Consider the following 21,011-nt stretch of genomic DNA (forward strand, 5'->3'; position numbering starts at 1 on the left):
CTGATTTGTTTCATCTCATTGTTGAAGAGGGCCACAAACATCAGAATTGATCATCATATAGTGTTATTGTTGAAAAATATAATGGTCTCCTGGTCCTGCTCATTTCACTCAGCATCAGTTCATGTAAGTCTCTCCAGGCCTCTCTGAAATCATCCTGTTGGTCATTTCTTACCGAACAATAATATTCCATAATATTCAAATGCCACAATGTTTGCAGCCATTCCCCAGCTGATGGGCATCCACTCAGTTTCCAGTTTCTGGCCACTACAAAGAGGGCTGCCATAAACATTTTGGCACATACAGGTCCCTTTCCCTTTAAAATCTCTTTAGGACATAAGCCCAGTAGTAGCACTAATGGATCAAAGGATATGCACAGTTTGATAACTTTTTGAGCAGAGTTCCAAATCGTTCTCCAGAATGTCAGCCCAGGTTTTGAGAGAGCACCAGGAGTTAAATTACAGTGGCTGCTCCCTGCACAGACACTTGGGACAGCCAGTTGGGGAGGTAACTGCCAAGTTATGGAGATGTGTGTCCTTACCCTATTCTTATATGGTCAAGTGGAATAAATGATATAAGCAAGGCAATTGAGGTAGTATGACATCATGGCAAAAAACATGGGACTTGGTAACAGAAGACTAATTTCAAATCTGGGCTCCTATCACTTTATGGGAGAATCACTTATTTTCTCTTGAGCTCAGTTTAGTCACCTGTAAAGTGACATAATTATACTACATAATGTCAAAAGTCCCTTCTAGTACATATTGTATAAATCTATGAATTCAAGGAAAGAGGATAACTAATTGTAGCTTGAATAATTTAATTAAAACAGGAATGCAATTCAAGTAATGATGTATTCTTTTTGTAGATCTCAGTTTAAAAATCCTTCGAGAAGATAAGAAATGTCCTGGCTCTCTGCAGATTATCAAATGGTAAGTAGCTCAAATTTAAAATGAGCTGAGCAGCAACATTTTTATCATGTATCAAATAATTGACTAGGTTTTAAATGCTTAGATTAGGAAAAAAATAGCATTGGCAAAAGCTATTTTTAATAGCACTGTTTCACGTTTTAGTATAAGCATCTGTGAACAATGATCCAATAATTCTATTTTTCCAATACTTTAAGAAAAATATATTTGTATCAAGAGGAAAGCAAAAAGTCAAGCCAAAGGAGTCAAGGGCATGATCCTTGAGTCTAGGCTAATCTGAGCTTTAGTGATGTGCCACGATATGTGTGATAGCCTTGAATTGTGACTAACTAGAAGAGGCAAAGGCATTATCAATTGGGGCTGCTTCAATTTAATGAATGCAAAAAAATACAAAACTTCTTTTCTTGTTGTTGTTGTTTTTTTATTTTGCTTTGAGACTGACCCATGTTAACATCGACCATTTATTTCTTGGCAGGATTAAAGGTTGTTTTGATGCTTTGGAAAAGAAATATGTAAGTCTTTTAAGATTTCTGTTATGATCAAAGGCCTATCTTTTATCGCTTTTCATACTAGAATGATAACAAAGATTATACCTAGAATCTTTGCCTGAATCTACATTCATAGACCAGTTTCCTTTCCAGTTGCTGGTGTTCAATGCTTAGGTTTTAAGACTATTTTGTCTCACTGATGTCTTTGACATCACCTAGAAATCCAATACCCTTTTTTTCTTTCACAAGCTCATGCTTCTGTCATGACCACAGTTTCCTTTGAAGTCTCTGGAAGTGGTCCACAGGATGTGAAACCGAGGAGACAAGAATCTGGAACTAAGCACTTTGAGTATACTCAGAATTGTACTATTTGTGTCTTAGTTGTGCTGCAAACCAGCTTGTATGCACGTCTGCTGAAAACTGCTTGTACAACTCCTATAATTTCTTTAAAACCTATTCAACCTGGAAGAATATAGGTTCAGGGGCCTATATTACATACGTACTCTGGCCCAAACAATTAACACTCATCCTGCTCCTTAAGTAATTTATAATTTAGTTGGGAGGGAGGTAAAACATACTTACTTGTAACTGTGATACCAAGTAGAACCTAAATGCTTATTTCTGTTTAGGACCGTCCAGGTGAACAGCACAGGAATGGAGAATGATGGGAATCAGATGTAGGAAGTTAAGCTTTAGAAGGGGCAGAGCGCAAGCTGGCTGATGTTCAGGGTTCACAAATTGGGGCATGTGGGGTGACATAAGGGTGCTTCGAGGCAGATTATGGAAGACTGAATGCTAGGGTAAGGTGTCTGGATTGTAATAAGCAGATCTATTGGACATTAGGGTGATTAATCTGGCAGTTTTGTTCATGGCTAGATAATAAGGGACCTTCTAAAGTCCAGAACAATGTCCAGGAGGCTATTGCAGTAATTCTGATGTGAAGTAACAGGGCCTGGGGTGGTGGCAGTGGGAATCAAAGTGAGAGGACTGGTGTGACAAATATTGTTGGGGTAATACCGGCCCAAAACTTGATGGAGGGAAGGAGAGGCCAAAGCAGAGACTGAGCTTAAATGACCTGAAAATGGCCACTACATTACAATAGGGACCTTGGGGGGAGACAAGAGTAGGCGTTTTTTTGTTTGTTTGTTTGTTTTTGTTTTTGCAAGGGGGGGGGGATGAATTTAATTTTGAATGGAAAGAGTTCAAGGTGGCAGCAGAAAGCTAGTGCAAAAAAAGACATAAGACAGTTACCTTCAGCTCCATAAGTCTCTTGAGTAAATATCTCTCTCTCCCTTTCTGTCTCTCTCTGCATTTCTCTCTCTGTCTTTCTCCTTCTCTCCGTTTCCCTCTCCCTCTTTTCTCTCTCTCTCTTCCTCTCTCCCTCCCTCCTTCCTTCCCCCCCTTTCTCTGTCACTGTCTCTGTCTCTGTGTCCATGTCTTTGTCTCTCTTTCTCTTTTCCCTCTCTCAAGGCAATGGGGGTTAAGTGACTCGCCCAGGGAAACACTGTTAATAAATATCTAGTGTCTGGTGCTGTATTTGAACTCAGATCCTCCTGGCTCCAGGGCTATCCACCTAGCTGCCCCTTAAGTGAGTTAATCTTAAATCAATTGAATTGCCCTAAATCAGCAAGATAGATTGGAAGCTTCAGAATCCAAGAGCTTCCCTTTAAGGCCGTGTCCACATAAAGTTAGCAGATGGATTGTTTGATTAAATTCATAGGTGTGGTCGTGTCAGTCACCAAGTGGTTATTAAGGTTATTAAAGACCTACTAGGTACTAGGTGTGGCGATGATGAAGGAAACTGTTCCCACTCACAAGGAACTTATGTTTAAGGATCTGGACCCTGGGATGTACCATGGGTATGAAATACATATACACATTCCCAGGCAAGGTTTCTCCCAAATCCTGGTTGATTCTGAGCATTACTAGCTTTTAATAGCAAAAATTATATTTACATGTTTTATATGTGTGTGTGTTTATGTGTATACCCAATTAATATGGAGAGAATAAACATAAATAAATACAAGGTAGTAGATTGGGAGACAAGGCCTTAGCAGGTGGAGGGATCAGGAAAGGCTTTCCTAAGGGGTGCATGTAAAGGAAGAGAGACTCAGTGGGATGGCCACGAGGCTGTGCCAGGAATGGGGAATGGCCACAGCAGAGGGAGGATCTTGTGTGGGAAACAGAGAGGAAGCCCCTTTGACTGAATCCAGAGTGCGGGAGAAGGATGGTGTCTGGAAAAGATGGATGCATGGGTAGGGTTAAGATGGTGAAGGGCTTTAAAAAGTAAACAGAGGAATCTCCACTGGATCCCAGAGGAGGCAAGGAGCAACTGGAGCTTCCTTGGGAATTACTGGGAGAGCGGCATTTGGGAACATGCTGGACACTAGAGCGGGAAGACTGGGGGCATCTGGGAGGAGAGCCAGGAGGCCGGAGCTGTGATCTGGGTCAGAATGTTGGCGCTGCCAGCCCTGGAGACAAGGGCTAGCAATCTGACTGACTTGGTTTGCTGAATTGACCGTTTGTGTGCAACTGTGCGGCCGTGGTGAGCTGCCGTGTTTACTGTCTAAAACAGGATTAATACCTCGACACTTAACAAATATGTTCTTTTAAAGCTGCTGTTTTCCCGGGGCTGGGTCCATGTTTATAGCACTCCCCTGTTAAGACCTAACCTAAGACTAGGAAGACGACCTAAGAGAGCATTTTATCAGCGAGTGCTATGCACACCCCCTCTTCTCCCCTCCCCCTGCCACCTTCCATCGGGCTAATTCCCAGTTGTGTTTCCTCCTAGACCCCCAGATCTTCCTCCAGTAAGCCGGTGCCTAGGGGTCAGGGCTGTGTTTGCTCACTGACATGCAGTTAGCAGGCTCGCCACGGTGTGGCGCTCGTGCTCCACCAATATGCCGCCTTTGGAGCTTCCTGGCCTAGCTCTGGGTCCCAGGTTACCACAGGATAGTTCACATCCTGCTCCCAAGGACAGCGGTACTGGTCACAATGTTGGCACGAATCAGGGATGAGGTGGGCTCAGAAGCTGCCTCCGACGCCAGCCCAGTGAGCCCCAAGTCCCTTCACGCCTCCCTGCCAGAGCTTCCTCATCTGTAGATGAAAGGGTCAAAGTCATGGCTCCCCAGGCTCTTTGCAGCTCTCGCTCCCTGATCCTGAGAGTGAAGAAGGCAGTGGTTTATTCCCCGTAGGTGGCAGGTGTGGTGCTTCAATAGGGGGACAAATACAGGAAGCAGGGCAGCCCCTGCCCGCAAGGAGCTTCTTTTCTAAGAGGGAAAAATAGCACATGTAGGGGAAGGAGGGGCGTGCTTTGGACTACAAAGTCACCCGGATGCATGGTGAGTGGATCCCTAAGGTGAGTGACTGATCGGCTCTTTCCAGAGAGGTTGCTGGGATTGACTTGATTGTTATTCTTAGGGGCCAGAAGTGGTAAGCTGGGGGCAAAGGGTGATGGGGGAGATGACTGGAGTGTAGCTCAGTGTGTATGGAGGCCCCAAGTGTGGCAAACTCTCACCAGTCAGGAGCTCTGGGCCCCAGAGAAGGAGCTTTAGAACTGGGGGGGCTGTAAGCTAAAGATATTAGCTCAGGCTTTTCTTATATTTCATAGACATGTTTTAGAACTTATTAGACTCATATCGTAGCTGGATCTGTGTTAAAAGCAATGGTGGTTCCCCCAATCCTAAATTTCTTGAGGGCCCAAGCTGTGCGCTCTCTAGTTATTTAATAAATGCGTTGTGAATGAATGAGTGATTGATTTGTCTTTTGCTTTTCTTTGTATCCACAGCACTTAGCATGGTGCCTGGCTCATAGTAGGTGTTTAATAAAGGCTTGCTGTCTGCCTGCCCACCCAGGCCTTTAGATCATCTCTAGAGCTATATTTAATTAAGTTAAATTAGATATCAATATAGCTATACTAACAGGAGCTCATGAACACATGGATGCTTTTTCACAATTGTTTTCTTTTTTTTTCATGCAGCTTCACATGGCAGTACTTGCAGTAAGTAAATATTTCAAAACCCACGTTATTTTTCATCTCCTTCCTTATTCTTTGGAAGAGCCAGACATCTGACCCTTTTATATTTCAAGATGTATTTATAAGAACTACAAATACACGTTCGCTTACCTTAATTGTTGCCAGTGATCCATTCTCATAGTCACCTTGTGAACTTAAATTCAGTTGCAGGAGTTTGGTGGGCATTTCTTTGGAAATAGCAAAATTATGTACGTGGTTCAGAACGGGGAATAATCTGAGAGCTTCCTCTTAACTGTCTTAAAGTCCCATCTAGCTGAGACACTCCAAGTGCAGAGCACTTAGGCTTATCTGCTTGTGACTGGAGGACTAGCTGAACTCAGTTCAAAGACTGGAGCATCACCAGAGTGCTGAGTGTATCCTTCTGGGATAGGAAACCAAGCCCTCAAAAAAGGGTTTGAAAACTACATTATTGATGGATGGCTGTTATGTAAGGAATACTAACTAAATTCAACCCTCAGTTAACATAATACAGGTAAAACCTTTGGGACATATAGTTGATATAGGAAGAATGATATCTTTAAAAAAATCAATTAAATTTTACTTTTCATCAAAACAGATTTTTACAAATCCCAAGGAGCCAGAGGTAAGGAGAAGAAAAAACCATATGGGAAGTATATTTCCTTATATTTGGTTAACTAAAGTTTGAAATATATATATATTCCTAGTAACTAACATAACGTTTGGCAAGAGTAGATACTTAGTAAAATGTATGTTGCTTTCCCCAAATAGAATGCAAACTTCTGGAGGTCAGAGAATTGTTTTTGGCTTTTGTATTTCTAGAACTTGGCATTAGCTCCATGAATCTAGTAGATGCTTAATTAATGCTTGTTCAATTGGATTTATTTCCTTACCACATAATCAACTTAGATCTTATGGTACTCTTTAGTATGTAGACATAGCCTATGTGGATACTTGGATAAGAGATCTCAAAAAAAATATAAATAAATCCTAGATGCTCTTAGATAAAACCCTGAACGGTACCTTGGCCATTTCATACCACACTGAGATAAAGGGATATTCATAATGTGGGAGGTGATGTTTTAATCTAAAAAATTCAAATATCTTATAAGTTAAGTAATTTCAATTATTGAAAGAATAGAAGTGTTGACACTAGTATTCTGGCATAAATCCAAATTAATCGCTTCCTTATTGCTGAAATTGCCTCTTTTTTTCTGCAAGCTTCTTAAAAAAACAATTTTATTTTTGTTCCCCATGCCAGTTTTTCCTTTTATATCCCTGCCCTCACATTGAACTTGCCCTTGTAACAAAGGAAAATGATAAAGGAAAGTTAAATAGTAAAGAAACTACTTGACATCTTATGCAATATTCTGTACTTCTTTACTGAGTCTCCCCCCCTCTTTACTGAGAGGAGGGAAGTATGCTTTCTGTTCTGTTCTGCAGAGTCAAGGCCATTCATTGTAATTAATCAGAATTTAACTTCCTTTTAGTGTTGTTTTGGTTTGCATTACTGCAGTCATCATCTACAATGATCTCAGTATTTTGCTTTCTTTTCTCTGAATTAGTTTTTAGCTCTCCCATGATTCTTTACATTCTTTATAGTTGGCCATTTCTTTTAGCATCATAATATTCCATTAATTCATATAGCAAAATTTGAAATAATTTTTTTCAGCCATTCTCCAGTCAATGAGCATCCAATTTACTTCCAGTTTTTGTGGCCTTCTTCTTCCCACCCCACCTCCCAAAAGTTACAAATATTTTGATATATATATGGCCTTTCTGTCTTTGACCTACAGTAGTAAGGTTGCTGGGTCAAAGGTATTGAATGATTGTACTTTTCCTAGAAGTAGCTACTGGCATAGTGGCTCGAGTACTTGTCCTGGAGTCTCGAAGACTTGACTTCAAAACTAGATTCAAACACTTATCAGCTGTGTGATCTTGAGCAGGTCACTTAAGTGAGGATCAAATGAGATCATATTTGTTAGGTGTTTAGTGCAGTGCCCAGCACATAGTAGATACTTTATCAGTTTTTATTCCCTTCCCCTTCTTGCATAATTCCAAATTATTTTCCAAAAAGCTGGGCTCAATGAATTCATTGCTCCACAAATAACATATTAATATGCCCGTCTTCCCATATCCCCTTGCTCCCACCCCCCAGCACATACAAACACACACACACAGTCACACACAGACACACATTCACACACAACACATACACACACACACACACTGATGATTTCTATCTTTTCTTGGTTTTGTCAGACAGACAGCTTGGTATAGGTGATAGAGGGTCACTGGGGAATCATGAAGACCGATAAAGCCTTGCCTTTGACACATACTAGCTGTGTGCCCTCGGCAAGCCCATTCATACCTGAGTTCCCCTGGCCACTCTCCAAGTCTACAGATCATTTTCCAAAAAACTGCTTTCCAACTACCCTCCCTAGCTCATCTTGGATTTGGGAAGGAGATTGCTTTGAGTCCCTGTGTGGGCCTTCACAATTCCCCTCATTGCAGGGCCAGCCCGTTGAGGCCTTTGCAGATCCCAGAGCTGCCATGCAGAGGTGGGGTTAGCTAGCCCTGCCAGCCTAGTACCAGCTCCCAACTGGAGAAGCTTGCTACCTTGCCAAGTCATTGGCAGTCATCTGGAATAGCAGCAGCACAGGGCTGAGCCTGGGTCTGCAAGCTGACACGCAAGAGTTCTGGCAGGGGGAAAAACTGGTTTGTGCAGGCATGGGCATCTAAAATGTTCAAACCAGTTTTACCCCTTTCTACCTTTATTTGTAGATGAGTTTCACAATTTTTGCCTTTTCAGTTTTGAGGGGTAGTTTTCCAGACCAAAACTTTCTTTCTATCACTGAGTCAGGCAGTGGTGGTCGTGTTTCTGACACATGATAGGTGCTCGCTTTAAAACCTGGGAGTTGGGGGTAGTGAAATGTTGAATTAATAATGGTGATGAACTAAAGGAAAATCTTATAAAGCATGCAGAAAAGTATCAAATGAGTGGGCAATATAGAGTAATGCAGGGGAAAAGGAGCCAGACTGTTCTCATAATGTAATGTGGTGGAAACTCTCATTTATGTCCCAGGAAAAGTATTTTGGAGTCATTGGAAATGGTTCTCCAAAGACATCAACTCAGTGAGCCCTTACAGCCAAATTACCTCTGCCGCCATGAGTGGTAACTCATACAAGCAAGATTTTAATTAGTTGGAGACAGTCAGGCCTAGAAGGTCCAGTAATTGCGGGGGTGTGTGTGGGGAAATCACTCAAGGAGCCCAGGCAACATACTGCCAATTTCTCTTCTCAAACTAACATAGTAAGTCAGACCAATAGACTTTGGTGCTCCCTTGTCTCTGGTTCACCGTTCTCACGTAATCTTTACACTATTGTGAAATTGGGAAATATGGAATTTTTTTTCAGTAGATATAGGGATATTGAAAATGTTACCGTGTCTAATTGAAAAAAAATTTAATCTCCAAAACTTTGATGCTGTCTGTCTACAGCATTTATGGTATTAAGAAAGGTAGAAATAGAATACATGGAACCCTCTTGGACCCAAGCCAACAGGCTTGCCTCTGACAACAGTCAAGAAAAGGTTCCAGGTTCCTCTGCCAGGCCAGCACCCCAAATCTTAGAAAATATTTTTTTCTTAATCATTTAATACTGTGAAACAAATCCATAGGTAAGAAAACTTGGTCAGCATTTGTGGTAAGTCGTCAACTGATAATCTATCAACAAGTTATTAAATGCCTACTGTGGTTTGTGCTAGGTGAAAGAGAAACAAATGCAAAAAAAAAATTAAATTCGTCCTTAGTTGCAGAGACCTTACATTCTAATGGAAGAGACAAATACTTCCATAGATGTGGAATGTTATCAGTTTCCTTGCTGAAATGTTGCACATCCACATTCCCTCACCTGGGTGCCGCAACAATGTCTTCCCATTAACCTCCTGCAGAACAGGGAGCCTTTCTCTAGAGCAGGGGCTCCTGACTTGGGGATTTGTGAGCTTGGGTTGTACGAAAGGACAAGAGAAATAGGGCCAACATCCCCAGTAAGTCCTAGAACTAACATATGAATCAATCTAAATATACTAACTCAATTTATACTTCTCCCCAAGAACAGGGCTGTTAAGATGGCAGAGTTGGTAATTGCATAAAGTTTAAGCCTTTACCCCCAGAGGTTCGAGCTTGGGTTGTTTTTTTAGCATTTCTATTATGGTGTTTCAATATAATTGTTTTTTTGGGTTTTTTTGTAATCTTGTTATGCATTTTATGCAAATCGTTTCTGAAACTATGTTTTCTTTGACATTCCTAGAAAGTCACAGAGTTATACCAGTTCAAATTCCGATATACAAATGAAGGACCCCAAATGGATTTTGTCAGGTAGAACTTCATTTTAAATATTTAATTAAAATAATAAGCCTCAAATATCATTATTCTCAGAAGGATTGGATGGGCAGGGATGGATGGGATTCAGGAGAGATGTTCTCCCTTTGCATCCGCCAATGTTTTATCACATCATGGTTCATGAAGACTTTGCCCACAGGGCACAATCAGTGACAGGCCCTGCTAAGTTGGAAAGATTACTAAGCTACTTGGATGCCCACGATGAAGTGTTCATTCACAGCCGTTCCAAAATACCATCTAAGTTGTAGGGGAATTACAGTCTAAGCGGAAGGAGTGTCTGCCCATAGAAGTGCAATCAAACATCTTTGTGTAGCAGAGGCCTTCTACCCCAAGTTTCCAGGGGATGAATTGATCCAAAAATGATGCCTCTTGGCAAGTCCCATGGGATAAGGTTGAGGGATGGCTACCACTATACCTGCAATCCTAAAGTCAAGTAAAGAATAGATATGAATGAAACAAATAGAAGTCCTTTGAGAGCAAGGGACAGTCACACTCTTTTTTTTCTTTTTTTTTTTTTTATGTCCACAGTGCATTCAGAAGTACTGTGAGCACATTGTAGTCATTCAATAAAATAATTAACTGTGTTGATATGTAACAAACACTCAACAAGAATTGTTTAGATTTTGTACTTATATAATCTTTGATCTCAACACTTCCTTTGCTTGTGATGATGATGATGATGATGATGATTATTTACAAATCATAGGATTTTGGGCATCTCAGAATTGGAAGGCTCCATAGAGTCCATGTAATTCAACTTGGATGTAGTGAGGATACTTCAAATGTGTGTAAACCTTATTCTTATTCTTTAAGTGCTCATATATAAAGAAGGGGACCAGCAGAGATTGGATGCCAGTCAGGGTTGTTTTAGAGAGACCTTTCCTAGGTGCCTTCTAACCCTGAAATTTTCTGGTTCTCAGATCTTTTGCTGCTATAATCAGTGAAAAAGTAATATTTAAACTTTGATGGAGAAGGGAAAATTAGGACTTATTGATAATTTTCCAGAAATCAAGGTTGTAATTTGAATTAGATGGTTGCTTGCATTATCAGCTCTCTCATTAGAAGATATAATTGTCCTAGAAGAGAAATGCAGCTTGCCTTCATCCTCCTTCCTCACTGGTACTGAAAATGTACAGGGGGTCCCAGATGTGACCTTTGCAGGCTGCCAAAGTTCACACAGATAGACCCTGATAGACAGAGTTCAAAGTTTTGGTGATTCCTGGGAGGGACATTTCTAATTAAACCATTACTGCAGGAGTTTCCTTGTTTATAGGTTATAGAAATCTGAACATGATACTTATTGTGTATCTAATTTATATTTTAATATATTTAACATCTACTGGTCATCCTGCCATCTGGGGGAGGGGGTGGGGCATAAGAGGTGAAAAATTGGAACAAGAGGTTTGGCAATTGTTAATGCTGTAAAGTTACCCATACATATAACCTGTAAATAAAAGACTGTTAAATAAAAAAAAAGAAAGAAAGAAATCTGAACATAAAGCCTTGGAAAGATGTTATAAAATCATGGCATTTTAGACCTGAAAGAGACCTCAGAATCATCCAATCCAATATCCTCATTTTATAGATAAGGAAACTGAAATTCAAAGAGGCTAATTAGAGAATTGGGGCCCCCGAATCCTCAGCCTGAGATTCTTTCCATTTGACCACAGTCAATCTCATACTACATTGGACTTTAGAACTTCACTAATGTGGGACTCCTTTCATCAGTGCAGACTATAATCTAGCCCATCCTGTAGGGCCCTTGCTCACATATTCCCCTCCAACACTATTTTAAATATATAATGGTCCTTGCTATTTAAGTAAATTGAGTCAGTAAATGTTCATTAATGCCTATCATGTGCTAGAAAGCCTGCTAAATGTTGAAAGTACAAATGCAAAAAAGAAAGATAGTTCCTGCACTTGAGAAGCTTACAATCTAAGGAGGAAAGGTAGCACATAAAAGAAAACTGAAAAGGTGGGAGTTGGATATTTTAGAGAAGTCAAAGAAATCCAAAATGAGGGCAGGTGGATGGGAAAGGAGAGGAAGTCAGTCCTTCTAATTCTTTTGTAAAGCAAAAAATTTCCAGTAAAGAGAATAATGGCCTTAATAATTTTTTTTTTTTTGGTAAGTCAGCACAGCCACAACCCAATAGCTTATTTATAAATACTTTGTCCAATAGCAAAACTGACTGTTCCTCTTAGAAGGGAACACCGACAGTTCCTGTTTCTGATAATCACCTGCTTTGCTCTTCTGTGCCGATTATAGCATGAATACCAGCTTTGACAGTAGTGGAACAACTAGTGAAGAGATCAAAAAGGCCAGCATCCTCCTCATCCGCAAGCTGTACATCCTGATGCAGAATCTTGGCCCTCTTCCCAATGACATCACACTGACCATGAAACTCTACTACTACAATGAGGGTGGGTGGAGACCTGCACAGGCAGATCTTTTCTTGGGATGTTCTTTTGTCATCAGATATAAGCGATTGGTGCAGGATCTTGAGGGTGAAGGCGAATGGCTTTCAGGGGCCTTTTGCACACAGGCACTGATTTTTTCTCATTTCACTTTGCAGTAACACCTAATGAGTATCAGCCTCCTGGCTTCAAGGAAGGGGAAAGTATCCAGAGCTTTCAGTTCCAAGGCGATCCCGTCAGCTTGAAATTAGGCATAGTTTCCACCAATTTTCATAGTATCAAAGTTAAGATCATGACTGAGAGCCACAGGATGATAAACGTGGAGAGCAATCTGCTTCAAGAGAATAGCATCACTGAGATCTCCCACCAAGGCCTCGACTGTGATGAAGAGGAAGAGGAAGGCAGCATTAATGTAAGGAAGCTTCCTTTATCTGAGTGCTCCTGCTAAGTGCGTGCAGTAGATGTTGGGGTTCTATACAGATGCAAAGAGAAAAGTAGATCAGATTCAATTCCTGGCTTCAAGGAGTGTGTGTCTAATTTTTTTTAATGTTTGGTACCATTTTATTTTTTTAAATAATAACCTTTTATTTTCAAAATACATGCAAAGATACTTTTCAACATTTACTCTTTCAAAACCTTGTGTTCCAAATTTTTTTTCCTCCCTTCTCCTCCTCCTCTCCCTTAGAGAGCAAATAATCCAGTATATGTTAAACAGGTACAATTCTTCTATACATATTTCCACGTTTTATCACGTATACAGTCTAATTTTTTAAAAGCAAGAAGTACAGTTGGAACTATATCAAATTGTTCATGTATATAAAAAGTCTTTTGATAGGTTTCTTTCATCAGATATCTTAAACTACAAGTGGAAAATTTTAATTTCACTTATAACTGGCAGTCAGGCAGTTAATAACATTTCTTTAGCTCCTACTACATGCCAAATATTAAGAAGATGACATACAAAGAACATGCAAACAACTGCGTATGAACAAGCAGTATACAGAGTTTTCAGTTGTTCAGTTGTTTCAGTCGTAGTCGATCCTTAGGTGCTTTTGGGTGTTCTTGGCAGAGATGCTGGAATTATTTGCCATTTCCTTCTCCAGCTCATTTGACAATCCCCATTTTTTCCACACATTCTTTTCTCTCCTCTGGCATTGCTTCTACCTGGTACATGCCCTCATCACCTCATGACTTGATTATTGCAATACAAAGATGAAGTCAACAGGCCTTGGCAACAGCTTGGATATGGGGGTGGTGGTGAGAGAGTGAGGAATTCAGGATGACTCTTAGGTTTCCAGCCTGAGGGCCTGGGAGGATGGCCTTACTGTTTAGAAGCAGAGAGGGTTTAGATAGAAAGGTAATGAAGTCAGTTTCAGCCTTATCAACCTTAGGGGGTCCACTAGACGTCTCATTTGAGACATCTGAAAGGAAGTTGAAGATGGGAGATTGTTAGTCAGCAGGAAGGTTAGGGCTGGGGAAAGAGATTGGGGGAAGAAATAGAAGCCTGAAAAGATTGAGGGAGACACTGGGATGCTTGTAGGCAGTAGGGAAGGAGCTGGTAGAGAAGGAAAGATTGAAAATAAATGGAAGAGTGGGGATGGCAGTTGGTGGAGATGGACGGAATGGGGTTACTTGGGTGGGTATTTGGGTATTTGGGCATTTGTCTTAGTATGGACTCTTCATGTGAGACAAGGGTGAAGGAAAGAGTGGGGAAGGCATCTGAGTGATAGGTGATGAGGAAGAGGGGCAAAGAGGGAGCTCTTGGTGAATGGCCTCCGTGTTTTCTGTAAAATATGAGATTCTCAAGGTTTGCAACTGAGAAGGTGGAGGGAGGGGGAGCTATGGGAGATTTAAAGAGGGATGAAAAAGACTGGAAGAGCTTCTGTGGGCACTTACTTACCTGGGGATATTTACATGGTTTTGCTTAGTCTAAAGAATGTACCAGAGGATTTCTGCAGATTCTTTTCAAAGCCTTTTGTCCTGGGTTGTCTTATTTATTAAATTCTCCTTCATGCCCCCACTTGCTTTTTTTTCCCCTTTTGAGATTTAGGTGGAAAAGTATTCTTGATGCCTATTGTTTTTACATCACAATCTGAATCACACATATACCACACACATATGGTAGCTCAGGAAAGTACATATTTAAAGCTGATGAGTGAGATTTAAGAGTTTTATTCCTCTCTTTTAGCATTTTGTGAGGAAAATGATATCCTTAGATCTTCTTATTTCTTACCAATGGATGAATAACTATCATCTCTTTTTTGAAATCTTTCTTTACTCCTTTCTGAAATGATTCTGTAAGTGCTTTAATGCTAAATAGAACCCATAGTTTCATCTTTTACAAGATGGGAGCATGTTCAGTGGTTTCCTGTTTGTCTTTGTCTTTGAGAATAGTTTTGAAAGATTGTTGGATTTTAAATGGTATTTGTCCAAAGGACTTGTGTAGTCTATTTCCACTTAGAATTGTGGGCCATGGCTGAGTGCCCATTTCTAGGGGCCTGCAGTATTTTGTTCATTCATTTACAGCTAGATTTTCCCAATGAGAACTTCAGAGTGTGCATTTGTGTTACTCATATTAAGATGTAGATTAAGCATTAATCTGTTGTAGAGGAAAAAAACAGCCATTATTTCAAGTACAGATTTTAGTTATAGTAAAAGTATTTGATTCTTCTTCCTTAGTTGTAGTTCTAAATTTGAATGCTTTCAATTTATTGATTCCTGATTACAGATTTGGCTCCATTTGATTTTCAAGGTATTTGTGGACAAATTTTTGAGTTTATAATTCCTTCTTTAATATCTACTATTTTGAAATTTCTACCTAATCCTACTTTGATTCCTTATCACAGCATGGAGCTGGTCCTAGGTTCTCAAATACAACCTGACTGGTTCTACTGTGCTGAAAAAGCTTTGAGTAACATCTGGGCAATAGAATATAACACCTTTCTGAATACCAGACTGACTAAGTGTGGAAAGACTTACCATCATTAGACTGATAAATTGGAGATAAATTTCTTGGTCAGCAATTCATGAAAGAGAGTTTTGTTGTAATTTTATCTTATCTATTTACTATTTTGTTGATTTGATTTCCTCTCTCTTTTTAAAAATCATATCTGCTAAAGGTTTATCAATTTTGTTAATTTTTCAAGGAATTGACTTTTAGTTTTATATATCATTTCTACAGGGCTTTTTTGGATGAGGATTTCTCAGGTTATCTATTTTTTTCTCTAACTTTTAATATCTCCTAATTTGTATTTACTTTAGGTTTTTTATTTGGTGACTTTCTAATTTTTAAAATGTATTTTATTGATCCTTCTCTTTTTCTATTTCATGACTGTGTTTATAGGAATATGGTTTTTCCCCCAGAGGACATCCCACAAATTTCAGCATAATGTTCCAGCAGTATAATTTTCTATCACACAATTATTGTTCCTATGATTTGTTCTTTGACTCATTCATTATGTAGAATTTTATTGTTGTTTCTGTTTGGGTCTGTGTTTTTTGTTTGTATTTGCATAACTAATTAGTATTTTTAATTACATTATGGATTATAAGTGATATATTTATTCTTTCTGCTGAGGCATTTGGAACATATAAATTTAACACTGATGTTGGTTCATTGTAAGTAGTTCCTTTCAACAAATTATAGTTTCTTTGTTTATCCCTTTTATGTTTATTTTTTCTTTGATAGCATGATTGCAATTCCTGCTTTTGGGGATTCATTTAATGATTGGAATTTTTTACAGTTTCTCATTATTATTCTGTGTATGTCTTTATTTTATATGTTTTCTTATTCATAAGAAGTTGTGGAGTTGTTTTTTCTAATCCAAACTGGCACTAATTTTTTTTTATTGCTTTGTTTAATCCATTCACATTTAAAGTTATGAGAGTTAGGTTTATAGTTTTCTGTGTTTAGAATGTTTCTCCCCACCCCTAAGCTAATTTCCTCCTCCTTCTTTTGTAAAATGGTACTATATTTCTTTAGTTACTTTAGCTTACCCAATTTTTAAGATAACTCTATTCACATTAGTTCTGATTCCTTCATTGTCACACTTCTTCCTTTCTTATTTGTAATCCCATCCCATAGTTTTGGGGTTTTCTTGTTAGTTCTTTTTTCTTGCTTGTTTTTACTTATTTAATTCTTGTCCTCTATTTTCTCCTCATTTAAGCAGTCAAGCAGAATCCCTTTTCTTTTCCTTCCTTTCTTTAAACTTGTTTGTTAGTTTTGATAATTTCATTTTCTGTACCTTTTTGTTGAAAAGAATTTCCCGTATTTTCTTCATTATTTATCTTCTTTTCTGTATATTCTAGTTTTATTCTTTAATCCCTGGTCCTTATATGTATTTCGTCCCTTATTATCTGTATTTCTCATGGAATTAAAACTTTTGAAGTACCTAATTTGGGTTCCCCCTTCTTCTTTTATTGCTCCATGGCCCTCTTTTTTCTGTTAGGTCCCATTCTTAGAAATACATTACCCATAGATGATGGAGATATTTCCTCAAGAAATATATATCCTTAATTTTACAGTTCACTATTGTCATTATTGACCTTTGTCTTCCCTTTGATAATTTTTTCTCCATTTGCATTTCAGTCACTTCCTAGGGTCTGTGCTTCCCATTCCTCTGGGTGTCAGTTGCCCTCTGATTCTTCTTCTCCTGGGGCAATTTTGAAACACCAGATTCATTAAAGATCATACCCATTGTAAGATCCCCATCTTCCTTTATAAATCTCTTTTCTCCCATAGAAGGTATCCCTTCCTACCACTGGAACAATGTTTTCCCCTTTCTTTTCCCCTTTTCTAATTCTTCCTTTTACTGTTTCACCTATTCTTCTAAAGGTTCTTTTCCTGAGAGAGAATACAGGAGTATTTTTTCTTCATTGTTAGTCTTTGACTTGCTTAAGATGCATCACATATTCCTCTCCATCTTCTTTCTCTCCTTGTATTCCTCTCCATCTTCTTTCTCGCCTACTCGCTTTTACATGCTCTCCCATTCTGTAATTTGGTCCCAGAAAAAAAATCCCACAATGATTCACCCATAGATAGAGTGTTATGAAATTTAGATCATGATGTTTCAGGCTTATTTCTCTGTCACTTGTATTTGACTTCCAAATGGCTGAATGGTTAATTTGTTGCTTTTGTTGGACAATGTTTATTTGCCTTTTTTGTATTTCTGTTGTCTGATCTGTTTGAGAAGTGAAAATTTTCTTGAGGTCTGGTTTTCTTCATAGGAATATCTCAAATTCTGTAACTTAGTGCATTTTGTGTTTCTTCTGAGCTCATTCAATTCTACTTGGTTCATAGAGCACAGCACCTTCTCTGATGAGGGCACGCCATGCTGGGCTGTGTCTCCCATGTCATACAATCAATTCTAAAGTTCTTAAGAGAATATTTGAGAGTGTCCTTGTATTACTTTTTCTGACCACCTTGTGAGCACTTGCTCTGTGTGAACTTTCCATGAAGTAGTCTTTTTGGCAAGCGTACATTTGGCATTTGAACAATGTTGCCAGATCAACAGAGTTGTGCTCTCTGCTGTAGAATTGGATGTTTGGCAATTTAGTTCAGAATCTGCTACCTTATCCTGCCAGGTGATCTTCCTAAGACAATTCAAATGGAAGGGATTGTTTCCTGGCATGGCACTCGTAGACTGACCAGGTTTCACAACCATACAGCAATGAGGTAGCAGAATGGCTCTATAGACCTTCAGTTTGGTAGTCAGTCTAATACCTCCCCTCTCCCACACTTTGCTTCTGAACCTTCCAAACACTAAGCTAGCTCTGTAATCAATGTGTAAAATTCATTATCAATGTATATATCCCTGGAAAGTATTCTCCCAAAGTAAGCAAACTTATCCACAGCATTCAAAACTTCTCCATTTGTTGTAACCGATGGTTCCACATATGGATGGTGTGGTGCTGGCTGATGGAGTACCTGTGTTTTCTTGGCGTTAATTATTAGGCCAAAATTAGCAAAAGAGCAGAGAATGGTCCATATTTTGTTGCATCTCCTCTTCAGAGGCTGCACTAATTGCACAATCATCTACAAACAAAAAATCGTGCACCAAGGCTCCTTCCACTTTAGATTTGCCTTGTAGTTTACAGTTTACTTGAATCTAATATAATAATTGTTTTTGATTTACTATTTAGAATATAATTTTTAGGCTGTGTTTTGTTTTTATTTTCTTGATTGCCAATTTCTATTGTGTTCTGTAACCCTCATATTTCCACATTTCTACACTCATCTATACTTTAATTTTTTTCTAATTACATGTAAACATATTAAACATTCTTTAAAAAAAATTTTGAGTTTCAAAATCTCTCCTCCCTCATTGAGAAGGGAAACAATTTAAGGTGGGATATATATGTTTATATATATATCTAATCTATATCTATATATTTATATATAGATATAGATATATGCAGTCATGCAAAATACATTTCCATTATTAGTCATGTTGTGAAAGAAAACAGGAAAAAAAACCCAAAAATGAAGAAAGGAAAAAAAAATGTTCTTTGATTTGCATTCAGACTCCATCAGTTCTTTCTCTGCAGGTAGATAGCATTTTTCATCATGAATCCTTTGGGTCTTGATCATTGGATTATTGTCATGGATCATCTTATTGATGAGAATCATAGCTGATCATTATATAATATTTTTATTAGTTTTGTTATTGATATATTCAATTGTGCTGATGGTTTTCCTAATACTGAACGAGCCTTGCATTCCTGGTATAATTCCCACTTGATCACAGTATATTTTCCTGGTGATAAATTTCTGAAATCTCTTTGCTAATATTTTATTTAAGATTTTTGCATCAATATTCATTAGGGAAATGGATCTATAATTTTCTTTCTGTTTTGGCTCTTCTTGGTTTAGATATTAGCACCATATTTTGCCATAAAAGAGATTTGGCAAAAATTCTTCTTCAGCTATTTTCCCCAATACTTTATATAATATTGGAATTAATTATTCCTTAAATGATCATTTGTAGAATTCACTTGTAAATCCATCTGGTTCTGGAGAGTTTTTCTTAGGTAGTTCATTGATGGCTTATTTAATTTTTTTTCCTAAAATGGGATTATTTAAGTATTTATTTCCTCTTTTGTTAATCTGGGCAATTTATATTTCTGCAAATATTCATCCATTTCACTTAGGTGGTCGGATTTATTGGCATACAGTTGGGAAAAATTGCTCCTAATTATTGTTTTGATTCTCTCTTCATTAGTGGTGAATTTACCTCTTTCATTTTTGATACTTGTAATTTGGTTTTCTTCTTTATTTTTTTTTCTAATCAAATTAACCAAGGATTTATATGTTTTATCTATTTTTTTAATAAAGGCAACCCTTAATTTTATTTAATACTTTATTTATTATTCAATAGTTTTTTACTTTCAGTTTTATTAATCCCTCCTTTGATTTTCAGAATTTCTAAGTTTGGTATTTAACTGAGGATTTTAAATTTGTTCTTTTTTTGTTGTTTTTTAGCTTTTTTAGTTGCATGCCCAATTTATTGATCTCTTCTTTCTCTAGTTTATCTTGTGAGCACTTACTGATATAAAATTTCTTTTGACTACTGCTTTGGCTGCATTCCATAAATTTTGGTGTATTTTCTCATTATTGTTGTGCTCTTGGATGAAATTATGTGATTTGTTGTTTGACCCACTCATTCTTTAGGATTAGGCTGTTTGGTTTCCAATTCATGTTTGGTCAATTTTTCCATGTCCTTTGTTAGATGTAATTTTTATTGTTTTTTGATACTGCCCTGAAGCAGAATAAATTTTATTCCACTTTCTCATTTTAACTATAAATGTCTTTATATTTTAAATGTAGATTTAAAAAATGCAATGAATTGTTAGGCCATCTTTTCTAATGCCATTTCCCCCCTATTTAAATGGCAAGTTTATTCCATTTACATTCAGGGTTATAATTGTTAAGTTGTGCTTCCTTCTATCAAAATTTGTCATATGTATGTCATATGGGTGTAGATATATGTATATATACATACCCATATATAAATTTTATTTTAAATAAAATTAGACCCTTATAGTTTGCTTTATTTGCACTCATCTGTCTTATTCTAAATTTCTTTTTCCTAGACCTACCCTTATCTCTCCCACCCTAAGTCTACATTCCTTGATCCTATTCATTCTTATTCTCTTTTGTTATTCTGTTTTTTTAGACCAAATAAGTCTTATTCCTTGTCATACCCCAGTTATCTCATCTCTTCATTTGAAGGCCATTCATCTGTAGTATTCCTTTCCAAGAAATAGAAATTCACTTTATTTACTTCTCTACTCCTTTCCACTTCAAGGACTTCCTACCGGATTTTGCACAGAAGTATTTTCTCTTTGTTCTTTGGATGACTGGCCATACCACTCTCATTCAAAGTGAAACTTCTGACAGACAATTGCTTTACCCCTTCCTTTTCTCAGCCCAGACAACAGTGGGTGTAGATGTCTTTGCTCTCATTATCCTCTCATTCATACTTGTATCTTTGTATGAAGGAACTTCAAATGGGGAATCCTATTACTAGAAAAATTAATCATGAAGGAAATGTAATGGAATAGATTGGGCTGTGTTTCACTGTAAGCCATCATGTGGAAACTTGGCAGATGTCATTTTCCAACTATGATATTGCAAAAAGTCTTCTCATTGACTATGGAGTCAGAACTGATGATCAGAAGTGGTTGGGCCAAAACTAAGCATATAAAAGAGATGATTAGCCCACCTCTCAGTTTCTTTTCTTTGTTGCTTTGAAGAGGCAAAACTCGTTTGAGGTACTAGGTAGGA

General features: G+C 38.1%; 1 protein-coding gene across 2 annotated transcripts in view; it reads left to right on the forward strand.

Annotated features, from left to right (window-relative positions):
- HORMAD2 (HORMA domain containing 2) overlaps nt 1–21,011 on the forward strand; it is a 71,975-nt gene that overhangs the window by 15,134 nt on the left and 35,830 nt on the right. For both annotated transcript variants that reach the window (XM_023497221.2, XM_012542593.3), the window contains exons 4-10: nt 866–929; nt 1,402–1,438; nt 5,394–5,414; nt 6,007–6,033; nt 9,720–9,787; nt 12,078–12,232; nt 12,385–12,638. In XM_023497221.2, the coding sequence (XP_023352989.1) occupies nt 866–929; nt 1,402–1,438; nt 5,394–5,414; nt 6,007–6,033; nt 9,720–9,787; nt 12,078–12,232; nt 12,385–12,638 (626 nt within the window). The remainder of the gene's footprint in view (nt 1–865; nt 930–1,401; nt 1,439–5,393; nt 5,415–6,006; nt 6,034–9,719; nt 9,788–12,077; nt 12,233–12,384; nt 12,639–21,011) is intronic.

Source organism: Sarcophilus harrisii, chromosome 1, assembly GCF_902635505.1.
Source record: "Sarcophilus harrisii chromosome 1, mSarHar1.11, whole genome shotgun sequence".
In the NCBI taxonomy this organism is placed as follows: Eukaryota; Metazoa; Chordata; class Mammalia; order Dasyuromorphia; family Dasyuridae; genus Sarcophilus; species Sarcophilus harrisii.